At 36.6% G+C, this 24,458-nt stretch overlaps 1 protein-coding gene across 1 annotated transcript; it reads right to left on the bottom strand.

The window, feature by feature from the left end:
- Positions 1 to 2,961: 2,961 nt before the first annotated feature.
- On the bottom strand, positions 2,962 to 23,879 carry UFL1 (UFM1 specific ligase 1). Its single transcript, XM_061460269.1, has 19 exons — positions 23,727 to 23,879; positions 22,861 to 23,006; positions 22,164 to 22,196; positions 21,332 to 21,425; positions 19,987 to 20,101; positions 18,741 to 18,871; positions 18,049 to 18,107; positions 15,218 to 15,364; positions 13,897 to 14,072; positions 13,047 to 13,226; positions 12,542 to 12,662; positions 11,057 to 11,179; positions 9,103 to 9,223; positions 8,065 to 8,228; positions 6,999 to 7,129; positions 6,782 to 6,862; positions 5,960 to 6,045; positions 5,357 to 5,537; positions 2,962 to 4,650 (listed from the first exon to the last, which is right to left on the bottom strand). Exons 1-19 carry the CDS (start codon positions 23,801 to 23,803, stop codon positions 4,441 to 4,443), a joined length of 2,376 nt encoding a protein of 791 aa, XP_061316253.1. The 5' UTR covers positions 23,804 to 23,879; the 3' UTR covers positions 2,962 to 4,440.
- Positions 23,880 to 24,458: the final 579 nt, after the last annotated feature.

Consider the following 24,458-nt stretch of genomic DNA (forward strand, 5'->3'; position numbering starts at 1 on the left):
AAAAACCCTAAGGACGCAAAACCCCCAAGCCACAAACTGTTTAGTACCTGGGGAAAAGAAAAAAGAAGATGGATTGTCATTTATCCCAAGATACCTTCGGTCCATGCATGATGAATCCAAAAGACGTTATGTAGGCTTTTACATCAGAAAACACATAGAAAACTCATGATTACTGAAGTCTGATTGTTATATACAGGAAATGGGTGCCAGGGAGAAATTTCAGGCAATTTTGGGGACCCAGCAGAACTCTTGACACTGCTAAAGCAGTTTTTAGGCTGTAATAATTTGCCACTCTTCCAGCAGGTAAGAAGTTGTTCATATGGTGTTACCATCAGAGAGGCAGTGATGGCCTCCTCTAGGTTGCCTCTCAGTGTTTTTCAGTTCTGGCCTTATGAATTGCAGTCCTCTCTTTTACCTTTTGCTTGGACTGAACAGGAACCAGCTGACTTTCACAGACAGACTACTGAGTGCAGTACACAGAAGTCCTTATACTTTGCATAAGACTCAGACTTTCAATCACAGCTGAAAGTAAGGATATTGTGTCCACTTAAAAATGCAGGCTGAAGTTAAGCAGAGTGAAAAGGATGGCTGCTTGTGGTATGAACAACGACTGACCTCCAGGGAGATTTTTCCACATCCAAGAGCCAACAGATGTGAATCATTTAATCTATAACATCAAGTGGGTGGAAGCTGTTTCGTATCACAGATAGAAGAAAGAAGGAAATGTTTAAATTTTTTAAAGATGTATTGCATTTTCTGAAGACTTTGGTAAAATTGCTAAATATGGACATGTTCTGGAGGTTATCTGTGTCTAGGCAGTATCTTGCAATGAAGACTGCTCCTCTAATTATTATTGCCAGGAGTTGACCATTTCTATTTGTAGTTGTCTGGCTTATTAAACTCTGAAGACAATTATTTTGTCATATACTTAAACTAGATTGAACTAGTTTTTCTTATTTCTATGTGAGCTATTAGTTTTATTTGTACCAAGCACATTACAAATTTGGGATTTTTGCAGATTGAGGACAAGTTAGATGTGAATTTGAGTCCAGAATGAGAATCATGAATAGCTTCCTCTTGCCTTTACTTCCAGAAAGAGAAAACTGAAGGTACATTTCTTGACCATGTACCCTTTGAAGTTCACAAATCAGAGAAACAAAAAAGCATTACCCAAACAGATCAGTCAAAAAAGCTAATGAAACTTCAAAACAGTTTTAATGCAATACATTCTTACCAGAAAGGAAGTATGGACACCTCCTCCAGCATATCACTTTCCTTAAATCTTCAAAGACCATCCTCAAATTTGTCAAACTGTAGAGATCACAACTGTTAATAGAATACGTCTCCAGAGAAGCATTTAATTGGAGGCTTTGCCAACAGGTGCAAATTGAATACAACTGCATAGGTCAACAAAAATTCTGCTGCTTCTTCAGAGTACCAGTTAGATAATGCCTCCTACAGCTCTCACATCTCTTCCTGAAATAAAAAGCAGCTTATTTCATCTGTCCCCACCAGACACAATGTGTCTTGACCTATCTTCTTCATATTGAGGATTTGGGAAATCCATCAATCAGATGGTGGCTCTCTTTAAACTACTCAAGTTGCTCTTCCCAATTCAGCTTAAAAGTCATTCCTTAACAATTCCCAAGAAAAGAAATAAATAACTTGTTGTTTTCCTGAGAAAACATCTTTGGCATTTACTGAATATGTTCTGTTATTTGGGCTAGCAGAGAAAGGAATTCTGCTCTCAGTATCCTGTTTATCCAAAAGCTGCAGATAATTACCAGTTTCTATGTTTAAAATACAATCATCGTTAAAAAAGTTTAAGTAGCACGTATTTGGAGGCTCAGAAAGCACTCAAGGGAAAATCACTACATGCCTTCTTCTCATATTCCTCCCTAGGCATCCACTTTTGGCTCCTGCTGAAGACACAATACTGGGCTACACAGACCTTCAATCTGACCCAGTATAGTCACTCTTGCGTCTTCTGCAAGAGTACTAAACTTCCAATTAGAAACCCCACCCAAATCGAACCAGATTTCTGTTTTCCCAGCCTGACGAAAATGTAACTGTTATTCATTGGAAAAAAAGAATTCAGGGAGCAACCCCTGCATGAGTAGCCTACTCATGAGCCCACACAGAGAACACAAGTACTGCAGTTTTATCTGACCGAGCTGCAGGATGGATTCATGGAGACAACAAACCCCAGTGCTATTAATTAGAAACTTCTGCCAATTTCTTTTTTTTTTTTAAGAAACTGTGAAACAAGAGAACTGGAAAGAAGGCTGCAAGTCCTAACGAAGCAACAGCTTATTTCCAGCAGACCTGCAAATAACCAAATGACCAGCTACGAAAGTCACATTTTGCCACTTAAAAAAGGGCAAGGAAAGGCCACTGGTGAGAGATTCTACCTATGGCTAATGCACTCATTCCAGTTTCCTGACAGCAGCACCAAATGAAGCTAGATCGATGTTTATAAACAGTTGTGTATATATTACATACATGCATATATACGCATCAGCTTTTTGAGATGTTTAAATACCACAGGTGAAGAGCATGAGAGTCTTGAGACCAAATACTTGAAATCAAAGTAAGCGTGTTAATTTGCATACTCCGTAGTGCCATCAAAGGGCAGTTTTGTTTTGTGAACCGAACACCTGATTTCTAAGACAATTCCTCCCAGTCAGAGGAAAACCCCCAAGAATTAGCAAAATATTCAGGAAATTGAGAATATTCCTTTTCTTTCTCTTTCAAAATACTTCTGTATCATAAACTGAAGACTGATTTTCCACAGCTAAGAGGCAACAAAAATATCTGCAAAGGTTTTCCAACCTATGTCTCCTTGAATTGTTAGTAGCCAGAAGATACCTCTGAATTTTAGTGCTTCCCATGTATCTACTTAAAATATTTATCATCCTTTTATCACTAGCTACAATACGAGAATTCTAACACACAATGTAGTAAATTTTATAAAACGTCCATTATTATTGCAGCATAAACCAGTATCGAACAAAAATACAGGGATGCTTAGAATGGCATGTTAAATCAAATGGTGCATTTGCTCATTGCTCTTTGAAAGATCCAAGTTTCAAGATGATCAACTATTGATTAAATCAACAGGATGCATTTCAAATACTTAAATCATTTAATGTTATTAAAATACTTTCATATTTGTATATAGAATGTCATGTGGTATATTATTTACAAAACAGCTCAATGTCATATAAAATTGTTTATATTCAATATTGGAACTTAATAATTATTTTAGGTAAATAACAAGAAATTGAACCTATTCCCAGTATGGAAACTTTATTTCTTAAACAAAGTTTAACAGCCTGAATATTTTTCATCTCTTACTTTTAATTGTCTTCTACTGTCAGCTACGAAAGCCTCCAGCCAAGGAAAAAAACCCAACTACCTTTACTTCTGCCTTACAACCGGCAAACTGTTTTGCCTTACATCTGGTGGAAGATCAGCACTGCTGTGAACACTGATAAATGTTACTGCCTTTTATATATATATAAAATTCTTTTTTTTTTTACCTTACCAAAATTATCTTAACCTTGTTTTATCAGTTACTGAGCTCCCATACTTGGCCTCTTCAACTTTCATTTATTGTGATTTCCGGTTTTGATGTATTTATGATTTAGCTTATAGAATACATCAACTGTTGGAAAACAAGTATTTGAACAGAGTAGGGCTTGCACAGAATTTGCTTTCTTTCAGCATCAGAGAATTTTGGCAAGGATGGGTGAATGACATTTTTAGTGAAAAGAACTCTATTTCTGTCTTACTACTCAAACTTGACTTTATGTAAACCCCTGAAATTACACATATGAAATCAACGGGCATTACTGAAGAAATGCAACTACAATCTCTCCTGTCTGAAAATCACCTTTTGTTAAAAGTAAGTTAGCAGTACATTTGACATACAAGACTTGTGTAATTAATAGTGGCAGAATTCTATTTTACACATTTTACCACCTTCCTGAAGACAAAAAGCACCGCACATGTGAAAATAAGGCTGGTAAAAAATTCAAGGGAAACACTTTAGCCAGTATTTTGGTCTATAAAGCTTATGTAGGAAGATCATAAATCGAAATCTTTTAATGAAACTCAGCATAAACAGAATACCGCAAGTTTTCTCAAGGAGCTGACAGAATACAATACTTCTAACTGCTATGCGAACTGGACTAAGAACTCAAGAAGTCTGCTGAATGAACAATGTACACAGCTGTACTACAACGTGTTACATGTGCTACATGCACACTGTAGTAGTACATAACTATACTTAATTCACCATCATCACGCGGCTGTAATTTGCCATTGTTAGACGCTAAATTTTAAAGTTTGCCAAGCATTATCTGCTATCCTTTCCTTCAGGATAAGAAAAAAAAAAATCTGACTGAATTATGGATTTGGATTCACCAAACAGTAATTTTATTCCTCTGTTACAGAAGATTTCCTAGATCTGAGAGCAAGGTCTTTGATAGAGGTAGTGATTTCCTGGAGCTCTTTTCGAATGGCATCTGCTTCTTCCTCTTCCAGGTTATCTGTTGTGTCACTGTCTCCATGTTCAGTTTTCTTAGTCTGGCTGATCAACTGTTTCACTACTAGCCCTTGGTATTTTACTAACAGAGAATGCTGATCCTAAGGGGAAAAGAGAGAACAAACCAAAGGAATGTCAATGTTACAGAGAAGGTACCCCTGAGCTTTAACTGAAAGTAATTTTTTTTTAAAAAGCATTCACCCCTTTTTGCCTAAAGAGGGTAAATATATACATAAATATATTTCCATCAAGTTATTTTGCAACCTAAATTCTGAGAGACATTCAAAGGGACAAAAAAACTGAACTGCATCAATGCTGTGAGAACAGGACAATTAAACACCAAAGCAGCGAAGCAGTGCAGTTAGTAAATGTCACCAGTTTGGGCACTTTGGAATACAGAATTTCAATATCTTTACTTTTGAAATGGTATATCTTTCTATAACAGTGAACTAGAGAAGTTTAAAAAGCAACCATGCTCTAGCTGGAAGGAAACAGAGCGTAAGAATTTTCAGCTGCAAGAAATTATCCTCCAGTAGACAGCTGTCTCTGTGGTTAAAGGCAAAAGCTGCAGTACTTGTAACAGGTTGATTTTTAGTTTTATTGAAAAATATTGAAGACAGATCCTTGAAATGATAGGTTTGAAATACAATCCAGATTAGCAAAACTGCATATTCTGCAAATAAAACAATGATTAGACGTGAAACACAAAGATGTCAGTCTTATGCAGCAGAAACAGTATAAGGCACAACTTCAATGTTCTGTCATAGAAACAAGGTACTTTCCCCTTAAGAAACTAGAAAGGAATACCTCTGGGATCTTGCCACTTAGGAAATTAATGATCTGTGGTACTGATCTTCCTGGTGCATGAAGCATACAGTGGGTTGAAAACTGAAATAACAGTACTGATGTCAGGTGCAGAACAAGAGCTGGATCTTCTGTGACTTTAAGCTGCTCAACCAGAGCTTGTCTATGCTGAAACAGGACTTGCCTGAGGAACAGGAATACATTATATAAAAATATTTCTGTCCTACAGCAGTTGATAATATACTCTAAAACATCTAACTTAATTTTCTCTTCTGATCAGTTCTATGTAAAATTACACATTTAAAAGAAAAAAAAAAAACCAAACAACAAACTAGCACTAGTGTAGCTCAAATTTTGAAAGCTCCCTAGGGAATTTATAAACTGTGTTGTAGTAAGTCAAGTAAATTAGCTAAATATGAACTCTCCTCACCTCCTCTCCCATGGAATTAGGACTGCTTGACTTTGCATTTTTCAGTTCAACAGTATGGAAAAGAAAGACTGCCTCTTACACATTCTGTGTGACTGCTACCACAGTAACCACCTAACATTTGTTCAGCAATACAGCTACATTTCAGACTGTGGATAGAATAAATGAAATTAAGGTACCTTTCTTTCTTTTTGTCTCCTTTTTTCACCATAATACCACAAATATCCACTGCAGAATCAAGGCATGAAAGAAAATCTTCTATGCTCTATTAGAAAATGAGATAAATATTTAAACTGTTAGCAGATTATAAAAAAGTTAACTACTGTTCACAATTAATCACACAGATGACTGTGAATACACTTGGAATATGCTATGAAAGAAAATAGAAAGTAAAAAGTATTTAGTAGAAATTAATGCTATTCCTTTTCCAATAGTTCATATACTTAAATACTAAACCAAGTTATAACCCACTAACCTTAACAATGTAATTAAAAAAGGAATATATGTTCTACTATTATTTACAGATATGTTTTTTTCTTAAGAAACATCAGTCTGGTCTTTTGCATAAAATAATAAATCACTCTGCTTTGTACTTCCCCTGCTGATCTGATTTTTTTCCTAAATATTCAGGGTTTTACTAGTTATGAAATACATGGGACAACAATCATGAGCTTCAGGAACAAACAACAAGAAACATCAACCACTTCGAATTACACATTCTCTCAGCTTTTACTTTTCTCACCTGCACTTAGGAGATACACTGGATTTCACCTGGAAGAGAAGAGCTAGGTGACGATGTAAATGTAAGAACAACCTTTCAAATCTAAGAATTCACAGGTATGAAAATACACTTACTCCCACTGACTTACAAAAATTTGAAAGACTATTTTGACTTCTTCATTCACAGCAGCAGCAGCAGTTATGTACTACACGCTCTCTGTTAGCTGTTTATTAGCACTGTATCAGCAGAAAATCTGAACTCAGATTCTGGATCACTTTACCTTGCCATTCAGAGAAGTATGCAGTTTAGTTAAAGGGCCTTTGGTGTCTTCTGGCAATTTACCTAAAATCTTTGTTCGGACCTGTATGAGACAAGAATTAAAATAATCTGTACTATTAATTATCACTATAGCTGCATTTACACATAAGATAATAAAATATTAAATAAACATTACTGATCTACTTGAGACTGTTAAAAAGGAACCGCTATCTGTGTACCTCACTTGTGATTGCAGAGTAATTTTCTGTTGTCATCATTGAATCAGATGCTAGGAAGTTGAAAATCAGATTTGTAATATCTGTACAGACTGTCTTCAACAGATGTTTGGCAAGGTTAGTCTGAGTTTCGTCTGTTAAAAGAAGTAAGAGATTCAAAGTTATTTGATGCATTAAATGTGATTCTTATGAGCATCTCCTAAGACATGGAGTCTTATCAAGTATGAGTAGTATGAGAAAGTTATCTTGATACATGAAGCTAACACGCCTCATTTGTAATTGCTTATTGAACATTCTTCAGTGAAAAATGTGAGCTTTCAGGTCTCTAAGAGTATTTTAATGTGTTGGTACTATTTCAAAAGGTGTATTTGTAGAAGCAGTAAAGTAGTCCTTGTACAATCCTCCTGAACCCCTAATGAACAATCACTGCTATTCATCAAGTAAAAAACTCTACAGGACAAGCAGTTGAACAGAAGAGCAGGCATATGACTATAGCACTGAAACAGCTTTTAGAAAAAAGAGGCTACAGAACACACGTACAAGAACAGACGCTAACGAGAAATAATTCCATTTATTCCTAAATATAGGAATATCAGGGTTTTTTATTAGTGTTTCCTTTTGTTATAAGTTTTCCCCAGGGAAAGTTCTACATGAAAGCTGAATACAGCAGAAATCATGGAAATGTCTACAGTATTTTCCTAATGCTACTTTTCTGTCACAAAATATAGCTAAAGAAGACACCTTACAAAGTATCCCACTGCAAAATGAATCTACACCTTTTTGAAAAGCTGCCCTCAAGGAGCAGCTGCTTTCGGTATCAAACCTAAAAGTTTTTAACAGGGGCTTCTTAGAAACATTCGAATTTTTCATTAGTGGCACAGGTGACAGAATGAAGGAAGCTTACTCATTTTGCACTCCAGCATAAGGTCAGTGTTAGGCAGAGTAAACGCATCTCTAAGCTTTTCCTTTTTAAATGGTTGCTCTTCTTTGACCTTGAATGTAGATTCTAGAATAAATTCAACACCCTTGAAGGAGCATATTCAGTTTTTAATGTATGTATGTACTGTACCTGTGAAATGCTTTGCTCCCTTTTCGAATAACCTAATGTTGTTGTACAAGTTTGAGAACTCCTCCTGCAAGTCCTTCATAGTCTGTCTTCTGCTGGCTCCAGAAGATGATGTTGAAGATGTAAAAACTGAACGCACAACTTCCTGGTAAGTTTTTGTTAAAGGTCTTAGAACAGGGAAGAAGAGAGGAGAAAAATTGAACATTAAGCAAAGTGTAAAACTGTAGGTTTTTCCAAATATATCAGCAACAGAGAGCTATCATTGCACAGTAAGTGAACGGAGCATACTCACAGAATGGTGAACTTAATAAAAAAGCAAGTAACAGAAATCAGAAAATAAGCACTAGGAAGTTAAAACGTACTTTTTAAGTGCAGAAGTACTAATGGTTACAGTATGCACAGTATGTACATGCTTGCCAAGGTTTTAACTCATAACAACTCTGAAATGCAAACAAGATGAAAGATAGAAAATACTTCCAGATGCAATGCTATTCAAAAACTCTTTTAAGGGCCTGAGGACAAATTTCAGATCGATAGTTATAAGAGGGGAAGACTTTTAAGCTCCGTTAAAATAGCACAGGCCCTTCTAAACATGCAGTTACCACTGTACCCTAATGTCTTTTTTTTCCCTTACACATATTCACATACTTTCTATTGTATGGTGCATCTTTTAAAACAAGATATTCATCTTTGCTTAGATCAGTTTGCTGACCTAGCTTATTACCCAGTTCATCAGGTACCAGCGGAGCTACAAAAGACAAGAAAGGTGAATACAGGCCAAAAGCTGTACAGAAGATGGCACTGGTGGAACCCCAATATAGATCAGTGTAAGGGGGAGGAAATACAAGCATGAACTAGAAAATATGCTTGCTGACAAAGGGCACAGAACCACCTACTGCCATGACACATGCCACATGGAGCTGGAACATGTTTTGCTTCCATCAGCAAAACATTTTTTCTCAGCAAGAAAACAGACTGAAGAGAAGATTAATCTGAAGTGAATCACAGAGTTTCCAACTCCAGCTGAATTACTGAAATTACCTTATTAGATGTTCAGCAAGTTCTGCAATAAGTTCTTCAGGACAATCCTGCACGTGGGTCTTTAAAACATCCTGAATTTCATCTGCTGACATGAAAGGGAACTCCGGCTGCTTATTCCTACCTGTAGTGGTCATGAGCAATGTTCATTGAGAAAACATTATACTTAGTTTTGCTGCATTTCCTCTGTGGCATAATGCATTGAAACGTCTCCACAGAAGATGAATACACATGACAGTTAAATCTTACACAGGAAAAACTGACAAAATATCTCTTTTGATTGCTTAGAAGTTATTTTCTGTAATAAACAACTTAAATAGTAATTGTAGTCACATTTCAAACTGCCTGGCCCATCCACTAATTTAGAAGAAACTATGATGTCACCAAGACCAAGTAGTTTTTAAAATGCCAAAGCTGAAAAGAATGTTCCAATTTGAAAGATTTCATAAGGTTGTTTTGTTTAGAGTCCACTTAGTAAGGTACACAATCATGTAACAGAGGGTATCCTAAGCTTAACATTGCAGTATAAAATTTGAGACAAGATAAAGCAAAAGTATTAAACTAGACAAGAAGTTCCAGTAATAAAATCAACTTACATGATGCATGTTAACACATATGAATTAGTGACTCTGTATTTTGGTTTTGGACAAAATACGAAGTTTATGTGCATGCTACAGAATTGTTTTATATGTAAGAATGAGATCAGGATGATGACAGGGAACCAGAAAAGGACAGGCATTCTATGATACAGATGCAGCATGTAACGGGCTTATTCTGCACATAAGGAAACTGAATGAACGGAAATCAATTATGGTCCTAATAGTGCCACGTTAGCAATAAACAACATACAAGGCTATACAAACTGGTGGTAAGGGAGCTTAAATCAGGTTTTGGAAGGGTCTTATTTATATATACCTGAATTTATCTGGGGATTTTGGCTCAAGCTACTTACTAAAATACAGCAGTACAAGCATCAACAACTGTAAAACACACGAAAGAGGTGATTTAAAACTTAATTTTGTATGCTCAGTGACTGAGCAGCCTTGAAAAATAACTTCATTTATATGAGAATTCCAGTAATCTGAGAGTAGTATCATACAAAATTAAGATGCTGTACTTCACAACTTCAAATGTTTAAAGTATTTCAGTCAGTAATGAAAGTCTTGATACTATATATAAAATGGAAGTGCACATTTCTGCATCTCCATTAAATAAAAGAAGTAACACATAATCATGACTGTGCCACTTGCAACCAGTTTGCTGAAAGCCTAACAATGTAGGTGTTTAATTCTGAGGATGCTACCCATGCTCCTTCTCCTAACAGTAAAGGCAGAGAAATGGACTCAATAGGGAGCAATTCAATCTCATCCTGTAATACACACCTAAAATGAGTGAGACAGACTAGACCTTCAATGTACCTACCTTTCTCCATTACAAAGCCAACAGATATAAAGGCAACTTGCTCTGATGTAGATGTCCCAGTTAAACAAGACAAACCCTATTTAAAATATTAAACCTTTATTTTGACTGTGTATTTTATCCCTATGAGGAAAAACATCTAAGTACTAATTCTTCCTTATGATTTGTTAATTTAAGCCTTGGAACTGAATGTGAACTTCTCCATTTATTGTACACTATTCAGCAGGTATTAAGAAACCAAATATAATATTAATCCTGAAATCTAAGGCACTTCCTACATAAAATTAAATAATAAAAAAAGGTTCTCATTTCCTTTACTTAAATTTCTTTTTTAAAGACCAAGTTATACTTCTCAGTGAATATGGTATGTCTATTTCATTTAAACAGCAATATCATATCCATTGATACAATTCTAACTAAAAGTATTCTCATGTTCTTTGGCATTTTACCTGACAGTGGGGAAAACAAGAAGTGTGAAAAATCAAGTGCTAAAAACATGTGAGTATGAATAGACAGTGCCCAAAATAAAAGGACAAACCTGTGCTAGTTGCTTGCGACTCTTCATCGCTGTCAGCATCTTTTCTTCCTTTCTTCTTGGTTTTCTTAATCTTGATCTCTCTAGCATTACCACCTCCTCCTCCTCTCACGCATCCACTGCCCTCTGGTGGAGAATTATTTGCTTAGTACACAGAAAAGCTGCAGCACTTAAAAGTTTACAATATTAAAGTAATTTACCTGCATTACTTGTTAATGCTGAATTAAACCCCTACAACCTGATTCTAAACATAACCTGAAATCCATATCCCAGAATCTTAGGACTTTTAAGACTCAGTCTTGAGAAAAAAGAGCAACTGAGTCACAGCTTTATTTAAGCTAACATCACCAACAAACACAAGTGCTAATCATATTGAATGCACCTATATATTCTATTTTTAAAAGGCACAATATCTTTTTCCAGCTGAAAACAGATGAGATACCACTTTCCAGAATGTAACGGCAGATTTTCTGTTGGCTGAAAATAGCATCTTAGTAGGCATTTAGCGTTTTTATTCAGTGATGCTGAATAACTGAGCTACTGAAAAATATCCAGATAATGCAACCTTGTTAACCTACAGAGAAAAAAATCCTACGTAGCAAGCATTTATCCAAAATATTCTTGAAAACATGCATTCAATTAACTAGAACACTAATTCTTTTTCAACTATTCCTCGATGACTATAACGCAATGAGATGTTACAGTTCTGATAAACATATCAAACTACTTAGTTCATATTTCCTGTAATCCATGTATTCACCCTGCAGACTGGATCTCAATTTGAAATACAGTCCTTTTCCACAAAGTAAGTAGTTCTGCTGCTTGTTTCCCTTTCCACAGCTTGTTCCCTTCTTTTTTCACTTGAAAGAAATTTCAGATCCAGAATAACTGGTTCTATACATGCACTAAGACCTTAAATATAAGGTCCAAGATTTCAAGTAACTACATTATGTAACAGTGGTATCATTTAAGAAAAGGAAACATCCCCCTGCCCCCAAACCTGATTTCTCTATTTATACAGAGTTATTTTGGAATTTATTTCTCAAGACTATTAAGAAATAGTTTCATTTTCATGGGTCCTTGAGAAGAAGAGCACAGAGTGTATTTATACTGTGTAATCAAAAATGGTACAGAGGTCCCTGAGCTACTGGTTTGGCCACTCCCCAGTGCACAACTCAATCTTATGTGGTCATACCATATACACTAACAAATGGATTCCTTGCTTCTAAGGACAGCTGCCTTGTGTTGGACTAACTCAAGACACCTTTATGATACTTCTAAACCTGAAATTAGTTCTCATGGACATAGCTCAGACACATCCACATCTACAGAATAATGATAAGATGTGGTTGGATTATTTCTTAAAATATCTTCAGCAACAGACTGGAAGAAACTACCAGACTACAAAGTACTGTAACTTTATATTTGAATACTTCCAAGGCTAAACAAGCCTTTTTTTTTTTTTTTTTCTTAATATAGATGCTTTACCTGTTGCCTTCTTTCTTCTTTCATCCTTTTTGTCTTTTTTATTAGCATATGAGTTCTCTAAACCAGAAGCCTGTTTTAAATTTTCTTCAGTGATTAAATTAACAGGGTTATTTTTAATTTCCTGAAATGAAGAACATGCACTTAACAGCAAAAAGATACAGCAACAAAAGATACGTGCAGAAACATTTAACCCTTTTGGCCATGTTTTCAGTATACTAAGCTAACACCATGTATTTCAAGTGCAATACATAAAGAGATATTTATTCTTCTCTTCAAAATCCAGCATCTGGTCATCCTGTCAGTGGAATAGTGTTCCCTGAGTGCAACTGAACATACATTAAATTACACTGATTACACATACAAACTTTTTCATCATTTTTGTTCTTCTTCTCAAACTTTATTTCAGATGAGATGCAAAGAGATGGTAACAGCAAACAGAGTCATATAAACTATAGTCCAGCACTCAATGTATAGTGATTGCATCTTGACCAAAAAAAAACCCTACCTTTTCAGCTTTCTGCTGCATGGTAGCAGAGAACAGATCAGCACAGCTGCTTACAAATTTCTCACTGACAACAATAGTGTCACTGAAGATTAAACCTGAAGAATTTTTGTTTAAAGATCTCAACACTTGCTGAAGCAAAATCCCAGCATCTTCTACTGACAATGAGCTGGGCAGAAGAGTCTATGGTGAAGAAAATAAAAATAATTTACATACAATGATCTGTTCTAGACTGGACAGACATACTTGTGTGTGGATAAACAGAATCCATGGACATTTGACAACTATTTAGAATATACTGTACTTTTAAAATTAAACTACCAATTTAAGAGTAAACACTATTTTAAATCTTAGAACACCAGAAATCAACATTGCTCTGCGCAAACGCACGGCAACTTCTTCAAAATGCACCTCAACAGATACAGAGTAACACCAAACAAAACAGCAGGCTTCCTTGCAAGTGACAAAATAGTGCTGTTACGGCCTAGAATTAGGATTTAGCCAAGACAAAATAGCTAATATCCGTCTGCTTACAAAACTGTCACAGAAATCCGGTTTAAACTTTTTCCCACCTCCCCCCCAAAATATACTGCTCTCTAGCAGAATACACTAGCACTAATTTTGAAATGAAAGTTAGTCCTAGGTTTCTATCAACTGAATACTGCTGTCCTTCCATTGGCTTTGTTCAGATCAGATTAAAGGCAAATAATGCTTTTTTACTCGTTATTTCACTTGAACTGAATATCCTTCTTTGTAAACATGAAATTTTTCATTATATATGTGTAGTATAAATATTTTTGGACACAAAAGTAAAACAAAACAAATAAATACAACAACTGAAAGGGTTGCTTACTGCTACATCTATCCAGTTCCCAGAACTGATGGCTTCCTCTACAGAGGCTTCAACTTGATCCACGATTTCTTGACCAACACAAGCTGCTCTCAGAAATAAGAGCTGTGTAGACTTGTACCTTTTTTTAATATAGCCTGCTGGGTCAGGGATGCCAAGTCTGTGCAACGCATCAAATTCTATAAAACAGTTAGATGTCTGTCACATTTAAGTACCTTCATATACTTACAGGATCTTATGTGGTAATTTTTTTTGAAAGCAGGAAATGAAGAATTTCGTTTAGTTTGTATAAAAGTAAATGCAGCCTCAAGCAGATGTTGACCTAAAACTTAAGTTTGTACAAGCTGCACTACAATATAGTTAAGAGAAATATGAAGATAAAATAATGGACATGAGTTTGGGCTGAGTTTTGGAAAAAAAGAATTGTTTGGAGTTTTGATTTTTTGTGTGGTTTTTTTTTTTTTTCAGATTCCTATACCTTTAACTTTACAATTGTATCTTTTCTAAGTATTCCAATATAACATGCACAATATTCATAATATATACAATAACAAAATGTTTTGTTTTCAAAAGCCACCCCAATATGCTCATAGAATTGTGCAATGCCTCACAACCAAAGTGTTTCAACTATTTGGCAGTTTATACTTAGACATTCTGAAAACATTCAAAGACTTTGACAGATAATCTATCAGTCAGGCAGTATTACAGAAACACTTAACACTACTACAGTAAATTATGATGAAGCTTTTCAAACTGCAAGACTAACTGTTTTTAGGAACTGGCCCTTTGGGACCATAAGGATACATTCTCTGTTTATTCAGGTCCATATTTTCCCATAGCTCCTGTATTAAAACACCACCGTCCAGCATCACTCATCTTTAAGTTAGATAGATTTGTTTGGATTCAAATCAGACACTAGTGCCACCCAGTCCAGTTCTACAAATCTTATTTTGCACAGGTTCGTCCTGTGCACTGCATGCTTGGCTGTCCAGACTATTAGCCCAAGTTTGGTTGTAATCTGGATGCCTCGACTGAAACTCCAACCTTGTGGATCAAACATGATCACCTGGAAAGTCTACAGGGAGTAGTCTAAGAAATGTTTTCAGAACAGCAGTAAAAGTAGCATTTGTAACTCTGGTTTTGAGAAATAAAGTTACTGTTTAGCAGTATGGTTAGTCTTTTAACAAAGGAGTATCAACTACTGTACTGATTTCCACTTATTCTTGTGAGGCGTCACTCTAAACACTGGCTATATTAGGGTAAGACCAATTACATAAATTAGTTTTAGAAAGACATGTTATCTATGGGAATATAGATTAATTACCTAAGTAACCATTCTGCTTGAAAAAAGAATCCACCCAGTTGCTCTGCGTTCTGGCATAAATGTCTGGAATAAACACAGCCTTATCCTGTCTCCCACCAACCACAGTGCCTTTTAGTCGACCAGTGTTAACAAGTTCTTCTAGCACAGCTACAACACAGAAAATAAAAGAAGTGGCATTTTCCACTTTGATATCTCCACTAAACAAAATACGGCAATTACTTTCCCCGTTTGGTTTCCTCTTTGCTGTCCCCCACCCCATTAGCTGTCTGTGCTTGTTTTAGAAAAACATTTCTTGGGTCTATCAACTATTTTTTACACTATGCAAGTGTTCTGATAAAAGCTCTGGAAAGCATACAATGTTTCAAAAGAGTGAACCTCAGAATAAAAATGGCAGAATCAAAACACTTCTTATTGAACATGTAACTGCACAGTTTGAGCTTTTACTTTAGAAAATGTAGTCATAAAAGTATCTTTATATATATATATAATGTATAAGCGTTTTAGCAATTATGTTCTCTTCAAATTCACTGCTTGCATGTTAACCAAGACAGAAAAAAAGAGATCCAAACACACTAAAATGACATGAAAAATTGTTATCTAAATAAATGTGAGCACCTCCTACTAAATATGCATAAATGTGAGCACCTCCTACTGGTGACCATCTTTATGGTTTCCAAAGTTCACACTGTTGCCAATAATAACCTCCTAATAATGCACAAATACTGTTGATGAAGAACATACTGGCAACTGGTAGTACCAAAGTACTAAGCCTTTCTCAATGCTTAATAAGGTATTTCTGGTCCATTAAAAGTGCACAAGAATATCTGATTGACCCTGTATGTTCTGCCTGTGCCTTCTCATACATCACTAGATACAATGACAAAAAAAAAAAAAAAATCAGTGACATCAACTGCCAAGCTCTGTTGATTTCCAGAGATTTGCTAGATGCCTTTTTTTTCCCCAGTTTGGGATGATTTCTATTTCATTGAAAGACTTTACGCTGGAACAGAACATTAAATAGTATCATATGATTTGGCTTCTTCCTCATGATATGAGTAAACATTACAATATGCTTAGTACAGCACATGAAGGTTTAGCTCACCTACACAGGAAAATTTACTCAAAAACCTGGCTCCAGAAGAAATACTGCACATTAAATCATGATTTTTTTTTTTTTCTTCTTTGGGCAGATATGAACATGGTGTAAGTAAGTCTCTACAAGGTAGAGTAGCAGCCGTTGAACACAACTGCCTCTAACTCAGCTGAACATTACTTACACTGAGAAAATGCAGAAGAAACTGATTTAAACAAGACACAGCCTTACATCACCTAAAACAAGAGTCAGAAATCATGTTCTGCCATGATTCAGTTGCCTTGTATAAAATGGAGCTTATAGGACAGATTTTTAAAATAAAATTAGATGTTTGTACTTACTAATAGTTAAATTATAACAAAAATATAAGTGACATCATTAAAAGGTATTTTTTCAAATTTCTAGCACTTGTGAAATTGAAATGGTATCTCAGCAAATAGAATAAAATCAAATGTCCTCTAGCAGTGAGTAAAAAGATAAAAAGCTCTTTGAAACTTGCAGAAGTGAAATACAGTAAGAAAAACTAAAGAAAAAGACGAACAAACTCATTAAAAAAAAAAAACCCACCCCAACACCCATGAAAAAGATACAAGAAACAGACTTAGACACAGTTACGACTACTAGTGATGAGAAAACACTAGAACTTCTATCCACATTAACACTGTACATGAGCAGAACATGACCATGTACTTGCAGGAACTGTTTGAAAAAGACTGTAAACACATACTGGAATTTATCGGGTACTGCAACAGTATTATAATACAGTTTAACAGATTTTCCTTTTAATCTATGAATAGCTGGATGGTATGTTCCAAAAAACAGAGAGGAAACCTTAAATAGATTATGTGAAAGTAGAGTGCTTATATAACCTTCTTTAAATGCTAAGATTTTCATTTTCAATGAACAAGTTTGTTGCAAAGAACAAGAAGGTAAGCAGAGAGGTATTACAGCGCAGCTAAAGCGTGCAATGCCCAGAAGGCAAAAAGACCCAACCAAACGAAGAGAAATAGTAACTTTCATGAGAAGAGACAGAAAACTACTAAGTTCTAAAGACCAGTAGCACTTAAGTCAGCCAGAATGCAAGACTAATGATGCTTGAAGCAGCATTTTGGACGGATGGGAGGGGACAGTGAAAGAAAAGCTACAACATTAGAAGTAAGAAACAATTAAGTACTGCCTAAAAGTTTCAGTAGTGCGGTAGAAAATCTATTTTTGCATTTCTATTTAAAAAAGAAACTGCAAGAAATAAAAGCAAACAGTTTAAGGATATGCTTTACCTCTCAGCATATAAACACATTTAACTAAGAGCATAACAAAAGCTCTGCCTCCGATATCACAGAGAAAAGTCAATAAATAGAATCCAGAGCAGTTAATGTTACTTGGCTACATAAAATCTGTTCCCTTTTGCTGCTTCACAGATAAAACTGCCAGTAGCTAAGGGCAAATAACAAAACAGATGACAAAATGAGTACTGTACTTCTTGCATCATCCTGCACCAGAGGCACTTCACCAATGTATCCTTTCATTGCTTTAGATACAGAGAACATCTCTTCAGTTCTGGATAGCAGAAAAGATTTAACGTTTTTTACAGTAAAGAGAAACATATCGCTCGTTCTTCCAGAATTGAAGCTATATACTAAAATGCTTACTTGAAAGCATACTTCTAGTAATGAAGAATCTATTAATTAACTAAAAAAACCCCAACAAACCAACCCAACCCAATCCAAATGAAACTCACAGTAAAGTAAATGTTCTTGAAATCCGTACCGTGTGATCAAGTTACTTACAGGTGTAGGCCTTGGAAAAAAGACAAACAAACCAATATAAGTCAATGACCTGAAACTGATGCGGCAAATCTAGAAATGAGAGGTTACTCCAGATGGACAAAACTACAAAGTATCTTAGCCCCAGGGCACTATGTTGATGTTTAACATTACCTAAAACATTTTAATTTTAAATTACTACGAAGTTGTATCTTATAACAAAGTTATAATAATTACTGTAAGGAAACTTTCGCTGTTCCAAGTTTTGCTCTTCAAACAAATTGACACAGAAAGTTATTGACTTAATTATAAAAAAATATCTAGAATCACACATAGTGGGCAGACATCAATATGTAATTGACTAGGGATGAGGATAGATACTCTCCAAACAAATGGGAGAACTACTGATTAACATTTTCTTCAGCCAAACAACTTCTTGTATACTGCATATTGTTATACTTCCCTTGTTCTCCTTTCAAAAGGAGGTCCCTATTTCAAAAAAGTGAGTCTACTATAAGTAAATAATTCACCCCAGGAACTGAACTACACTTAAAGAAATCAATCCATAGGTTTTTATTTTCTTTTGCTTTTCAGTCACAAGAGAATTTGGTCCATAAAGACCTATTTTGAAAATATTTTAATATGTGGTTGCATGCGTTCCATTTACCGAGTAATTGCAGTGAAGAGACCACGAATGCGTGCTCGATGCCGTGACACACAGGCTTCTGTAAAAATCACCTCATGGTTTTCCTGGTCTAGTTGTCCATGAATAATTCTACCCAAACGCCTGGATAATGCCTGTAAATAGAAGCTGGGTTAACTGCTAAAACTGTATATTAATGATATTAAACAAAATGAAAAAACCCCTGTATTAGCAGAGCAGCAAATTAGCTTTGCTAATTCAGAAATGAGGACTGCAAGTTTAAATTACTACTTAGGTATGTTGAAAATTTGTATGTATTTACTACATATAAATTGATGCCATTATGGCCCACACTCCAAACTTAAGGGAATTCAGCTTTCCTAACAATGCCCTCTTCTATTAGATATGTGAGCATCTAATGATGAAAGGAAACTTTTCAAAAGAAGTAAAAATAGTTTGGAAATGAGCAATACTATTTTTTTTTTCAAATAGACAAGATAAAAATCAGGAACCATAAACACAAAAGAAAACAGGTAGAAACAGTTTATAAATGTGCATCATTGGAAGTGAACTGAACCCAGGAATTACTGCCCAGGAAACAAACAGAACATGTGTAATTTTGTGCGCTAGAAATGTTTTTGTAGAAGCTGATCACACAAAAAGTATTAGAAGAAATCTGCTCACAAACTGAGAGTCAACAAGGTTGTCTGTGGTACATAATATGACTGTTCACCTAACACATGCCATGGGATTACTCTTTGAAAAAAGTATCTTCTAATCAAAATCTAACCTTAACTGAAAGTCAATAATGGTAAGAGAATTCTCCCTAATCCTTTGAAACACTACAATAGTCACTAACAAAAGAAAGTTTTTCGTTTCTACTCTGAATGTTTTTTGAATAAACTGAAAGGTCTCTACCACTGTATTTCTGCTTCCTGGGTAACTAATAAGACTGATGAAATTACCCCTATATCTTTAGTATCTCACACAAATAAGTTTTCAGATCTTACACTAATCTAACCTGTTCCTGACGTTACTAATTATGGTCTGTTCCTACCAGTTATAAAGATTCTGAAGAAATTTTGCCCAGTAGTCAAAAGGCTATCAACCTCATTCTGCGAATGGTTTTTACACTGTACCTTCTACATACCTAATACTTTTCTGCTTAGAATGACAGTTTATAATAATTACAGCCATGAATACTGCAAAGATAACGAAAGAATGTAAATACAACAAATTCTATATTTGCTAGGTTGGTGGCTTGCATCACCTGTATCAGGAAGTCTCCTGGAAGGTCGTATGTCTTGCAGAGTTCAGACACTGTCACCTGGCCAGTTTCCTGTAGTTTATCATTTATTTCTTCTGCTAATTGATCCAGGTAACTCCTTATTTAAAAACAAGAAAAAACCACCCACAAAGTGTGAATTTCAAAATCAACCTGCTAGCCATATGCTAAATTACTAATTGACCTGGCATTATAATGACTATGGAGTAAGGCTGAGAGAGGTGGGCTTGTTCAGCCTGGAGAAGGGAGACCTTACAGCAGCCTTCCACTACCTAAAGGAGGCCTACAAGAAATCTGGAGTGAGACTTTTTACAAGGGCATGTAGAGACAGGACAAGGGATAATGGCTTTAAACTGAAATAGGGGAGATCTAGATTAGCTTTAGGAAGAAGTTCTTTACTGTGAAGGTGGTGATGCACTGGAACAGGCTGGCCAGAGAAGCTGTGGCTGCCCATTCCTGGCAGTGTGCAAGGCCAGCCAGGATGGGGCTTTGAGCAACTTGGTCTAGTGGAAGGTGTCCCTGCCCATGGCAGCAAGGCTGGAACTAGATGATCTTTAAGGTCCTTCCCAATCCAAACCATTCTGTGATTCTATGACTATAGGTCTTTCTGCTGAATTTTTGCAAAAATAAAGTTAGTTTAAATTAATAAAGGAGAACAATGTCAGTGAACATGTGGTTGTTTGGTTTTGGTTTTCTTTAAGCCCGCTAACCAAGTAGCCAGTATTAAAATTGGCCATTTATCTGCTTGTACGAATTTGTCAACTAGCAGGAACAGGAAAACATTATATGTCAAGGAGGCTTAGAAAAGGGCTTTAATAAGCAAGATAGTTTTTTATCAAGAGAGCCAGGAACTTCACATTCTTTGCCAAGAATAAATCCTGCAGCACAATCAATAATAGAGACAAGAGTATTACTTCAGTAGCTGTTAGTGTGCTGAAAGCCATGAAATAACTTGCTCATACACCTTCAGCTTGTGAGGTAAAGCAAGACATGGGAAAAAATTAGACTGTTTGTCAATAGCTGAGGCAAACAGCAAAGGCAAGAGAGATATGGCTGCTGTACACAAATACACTGAGTAAGAAATGAAGACTCCTAAGTGCAGGATACTGGCCTCAGTAAGGCCTTTGCTCCATGGATTCACTGGATGCTCTGAGACAGGCCTTGCTTGCCATTTCCACAAGAAGCACTGATCACCACCAGGCACCCTTAGCAGCAGGCAAGAAAAATGCAGTTTGCTTCAAAAACAACAAAGGCTGGCCAATGCTTTTAGCCTGCATTCTAAAATATGAGAGGAATGTGAATTATACATATTGCTCCTGAAAGTACTCACTCATTTATAAGCTGTCCCAATACAAGCTGAATAGTTTTTTCAGATTTAACGATGTCATTAGCTCTGTTTTCAATATGCAGAAGGTCCACATTTAGTACCTACAGAAAAATGCCAATGAAACCTCTTATCAGAACTTTAAATTAATTCTCAAACATTGAGATATCATACTTACACATTCCTATGTCTTGAGGAAAGCTGCTTTTATTTTTTCTGCTATTGCATACATACATAGTTAAGCTGTGATTTGGAATAAAGCAGCAATGCTTTCTTTGCAACTGTGACAAGGTTAAAAGAAACCTCTACAATAAAAAAATCCAGAAAGCTACGAACAGAAAAAACTAAATTGTCTTTCAGAATGGTTTTCTGATTCCAAGTGATTTTACTCAAGCCAGAAGGGAAAATGAGTCACAGAGGAAGACTACTCAAGTATAAAGATTAGTGGAGACAAGCGAATAAAAAAGGAAGAGTGAAGATCCAAAGAGGCATGCAAAAGTTAATCATGCATGCTCCTGCAGCTTTATATTTAAATGAAAAACATATTTATTTTGTTTGCCATCCTTAGTTTACAAAGGAAGAGTTCATAAAGAAAATCAGTATATTTCAGTGGTGATTTCAGAGTTCTTAGATTATCATTAAGCACACAGGAGCTTTCTACAAAGCAGTAAATTGTCAGATTAAGTAATCTGCTGTACTCTGACATGAGCTATCAGCTTTTCATAAAGTTCATTCTCTTAAAAAAGTAAATTAGCTGGAATATAACTGATGAACTCCACATTTACAATATACATGGTGAAGTAAAGAAAGAAGTATGTAGTATTTTATTACTAAAAAGTTACCTGTTGTAAGTCAACAATGTTTACTCGACCTTCAAAAAAAAATACAAATACACTTTTAGTGTATAAAACATGCTTGAACAGATTTAGTATATAGCATAGTCCATTGTGTACAAAACATTTCCTCACTACCTTTCTGTAAACCAATTAAATCGACTTCAGATTTATATGTTATCAAATCACAGGCAGTCAGAGCAAGATATCCCTACTGTTCTACCTACTGTCTGAGGCTATGTGCTTCCTTACATATCTGAGATCTTATAAAGCGGACCGCTCATCATTCTCACAAAATAGATAATGTCAGTGACAACTTTAAAATATTATCAAGGACATGAATAGAGAATGATTTTGAAATTCCGAGTCAAGGCCAAATATCTAGGCTAGTTAACCATACTAAAGTGCCAAACTTCCTTCAAAAGGGTTCTTAGACCACTTCTACCTTTGCATGCGTGAAAATGAACAAATGAACTAAGTAAAGTATCTTGATATGCTTACCTAAACATTTAACACAGATCTGAAGTGACAATAAAAAAGTAGTAGGTGAATTAATATGTAGATGAAGCAGTAGGAAGAAAGTTTGTTTTTTGGGCTTTTTTTTTGCAAGATTAGGGCTACTGAACAAAACCTTCAAAGTCTTTCTGTAGTCTTCAGAACTAACTTCCAAATCCAGAGGAAGAAAGCAAATGTCACACTTACCACCACATACATGAAGCTCATCCCGGATCTCCTTACTAATCTGTGCTGGAGTGACATATTCTTTTCCATCAAGTGTGTGCACTACTTCCAACTGCTTCTCTGCAATCAGTTTAGTGACAATTTCTATACAGTTCCGCTCTGATAATCTATCAACAGCATAAATAAAATCAGTCAAGTCTAAGTAAGTGCTTGCTAAAATTATCTTTAAATTGATGTTTCAGAAATACTAAACACAGGAAGTGCAATGAGGATTACTGTTGTATTTTTAAAGACAAAAAACTGAGTTCAAGATCCTGCTTATCACCTCCCAAATCATCCATATGGCTTCATTTATGTGCGTCATATCTCTAAAACAACTTTTACTCTTCCCCTTAACAGCTGTCAGCCCCTTTTTGCTGAAAGAATGCACCTGCTTGTGGACTTAAGAACGGCTGTGCTTACAGAATGTGTGTCTACCACTCTTGTGTATTTTTTTATTTTGCTTTGCTTGCTTGGGATGATTTTATTTTTCTTTAATAAAACAGTAGGCAACAACCTCTGCTGCCCAACGACACACACGGAAGAAACAAAGCACTGGAACCATGACAGCCTTCACCAGCCCGAACTTAGCAGCAATTGCATACCGTGGACCTGCACGTACTCTGTGGGGGCCCTCGGGACTTTTGGGACTGCCTGGCTGAGCTCCCGGCCCCGGCTGTGTGTGAGGGCAGGAGGCTGTGAGAGCGGGCAGCGGAAGGGAGGCTGTGAGGGCGGGCGAGGGAAGGGAAGCCGCCGGCGCGGGGAGGGGAAGGAGCGCCGGCAGCGATCCTTAGCGGCAGGCGGCGGGGGCCGCGGTCCGCAGCGGGTACCGGCGCCGCGCTGCTCACCTGTGGGCCACCTCGGCAAACTGCGCCCGCTGGAAATCGGCCGCCAGGCGCCGAATCTCCTCCCAGGCGGCCGCCATGGCCGCCTCGACACTACACGTCAGACCCCGCCGGCCGAGCTACGGGAAGCCAGCGCGGTCAAAACGCCTCGTCACGGCAGCCTGCCGCAGCGACACCTATCGGCCGGGAGCCGCCCCGGGCCTGGCCGCAGCCCAAACAACGATAAAATAGCAAAAAGCAAAAAAATCAAAACAGCGGTTTCCCCAGGCGTGCCTGACTCTCACAGCGGGGCCCGGTGGATGTAGCAATCAGAGCAGGCAAACCGAGTTGTCAGTGAGGCCCTGAGCAGTGCCACCACTGCTGACGGGGTGCTGGATCTGATGGCTGAGCAGCGTGCTTCATTCACCCTGTGTGCTGTGTGCCCTTGGCAGCCGGCTTCTCTGGCACCCTGTCAGGGGACTGAAACTTAGCCTGAAACGTAAACAGAGCGTGTTGGTGGGAACCTGAACAGCACTAGAAGCCGGTGTTACCGAAAACCGAAGTGAAATTTAGTCTGGAAGTAGGGTATGAGGTAAATAGTGTCATCATTTAAAGGCACCGCTATTGCGCAGTGAAGGGCGAGCTTGTCATCTGGCAATGGAAATAAGATTTTGTAAAGAACTATTTTTGTGAAAGCTTGGAAATCTTAAGTTTAGAATTGCACATACTAAGGAAAAGCAATGTGTCCTTACTAAG

This window comes from Pezoporus flaviventris, unplaced genomic scaffold (genome assembly GCF_033815535.1).
Source record: "Pezoporus flaviventris isolate CSIRO_AGI_PZ_B2104156 unplaced genomic scaffold, CSIRO_AGI_Pfla_v1 ptg000031l, whole genome shotgun sequence".
Classification (NCBI taxonomy): domain Eukaryota; kingdom Metazoa; phylum Chordata; class Aves; order Psittaciformes; family Psittacidae; genus Pezoporus; species Pezoporus flaviventris.

Bases quoted from the DNA above. Each gene is read 5' to 3' on its own strand.
- UFL1 (XM_061460269.1), bottom strand. From the start codon at position 23,803: ATGGCGGCCGCCTGGGAGGAGATTCGGCGCCTGGCGGCCGATTTCCAG. The intron at 22,197-22,860 runs GTAAGTGTGACA...TTTTTTTTGAAG, and splicing joins TGAGCTTCATGTATGTGGTG to GTCGAGTAAACATTGTTGAC. The intron at 14,073-15,217 runs GTAATTAATCTA...ACTGTTTTATAG, and splicing joins CAAGCAGAATGGTTACTTAG to AATTTGATGCGTTGCACAGA.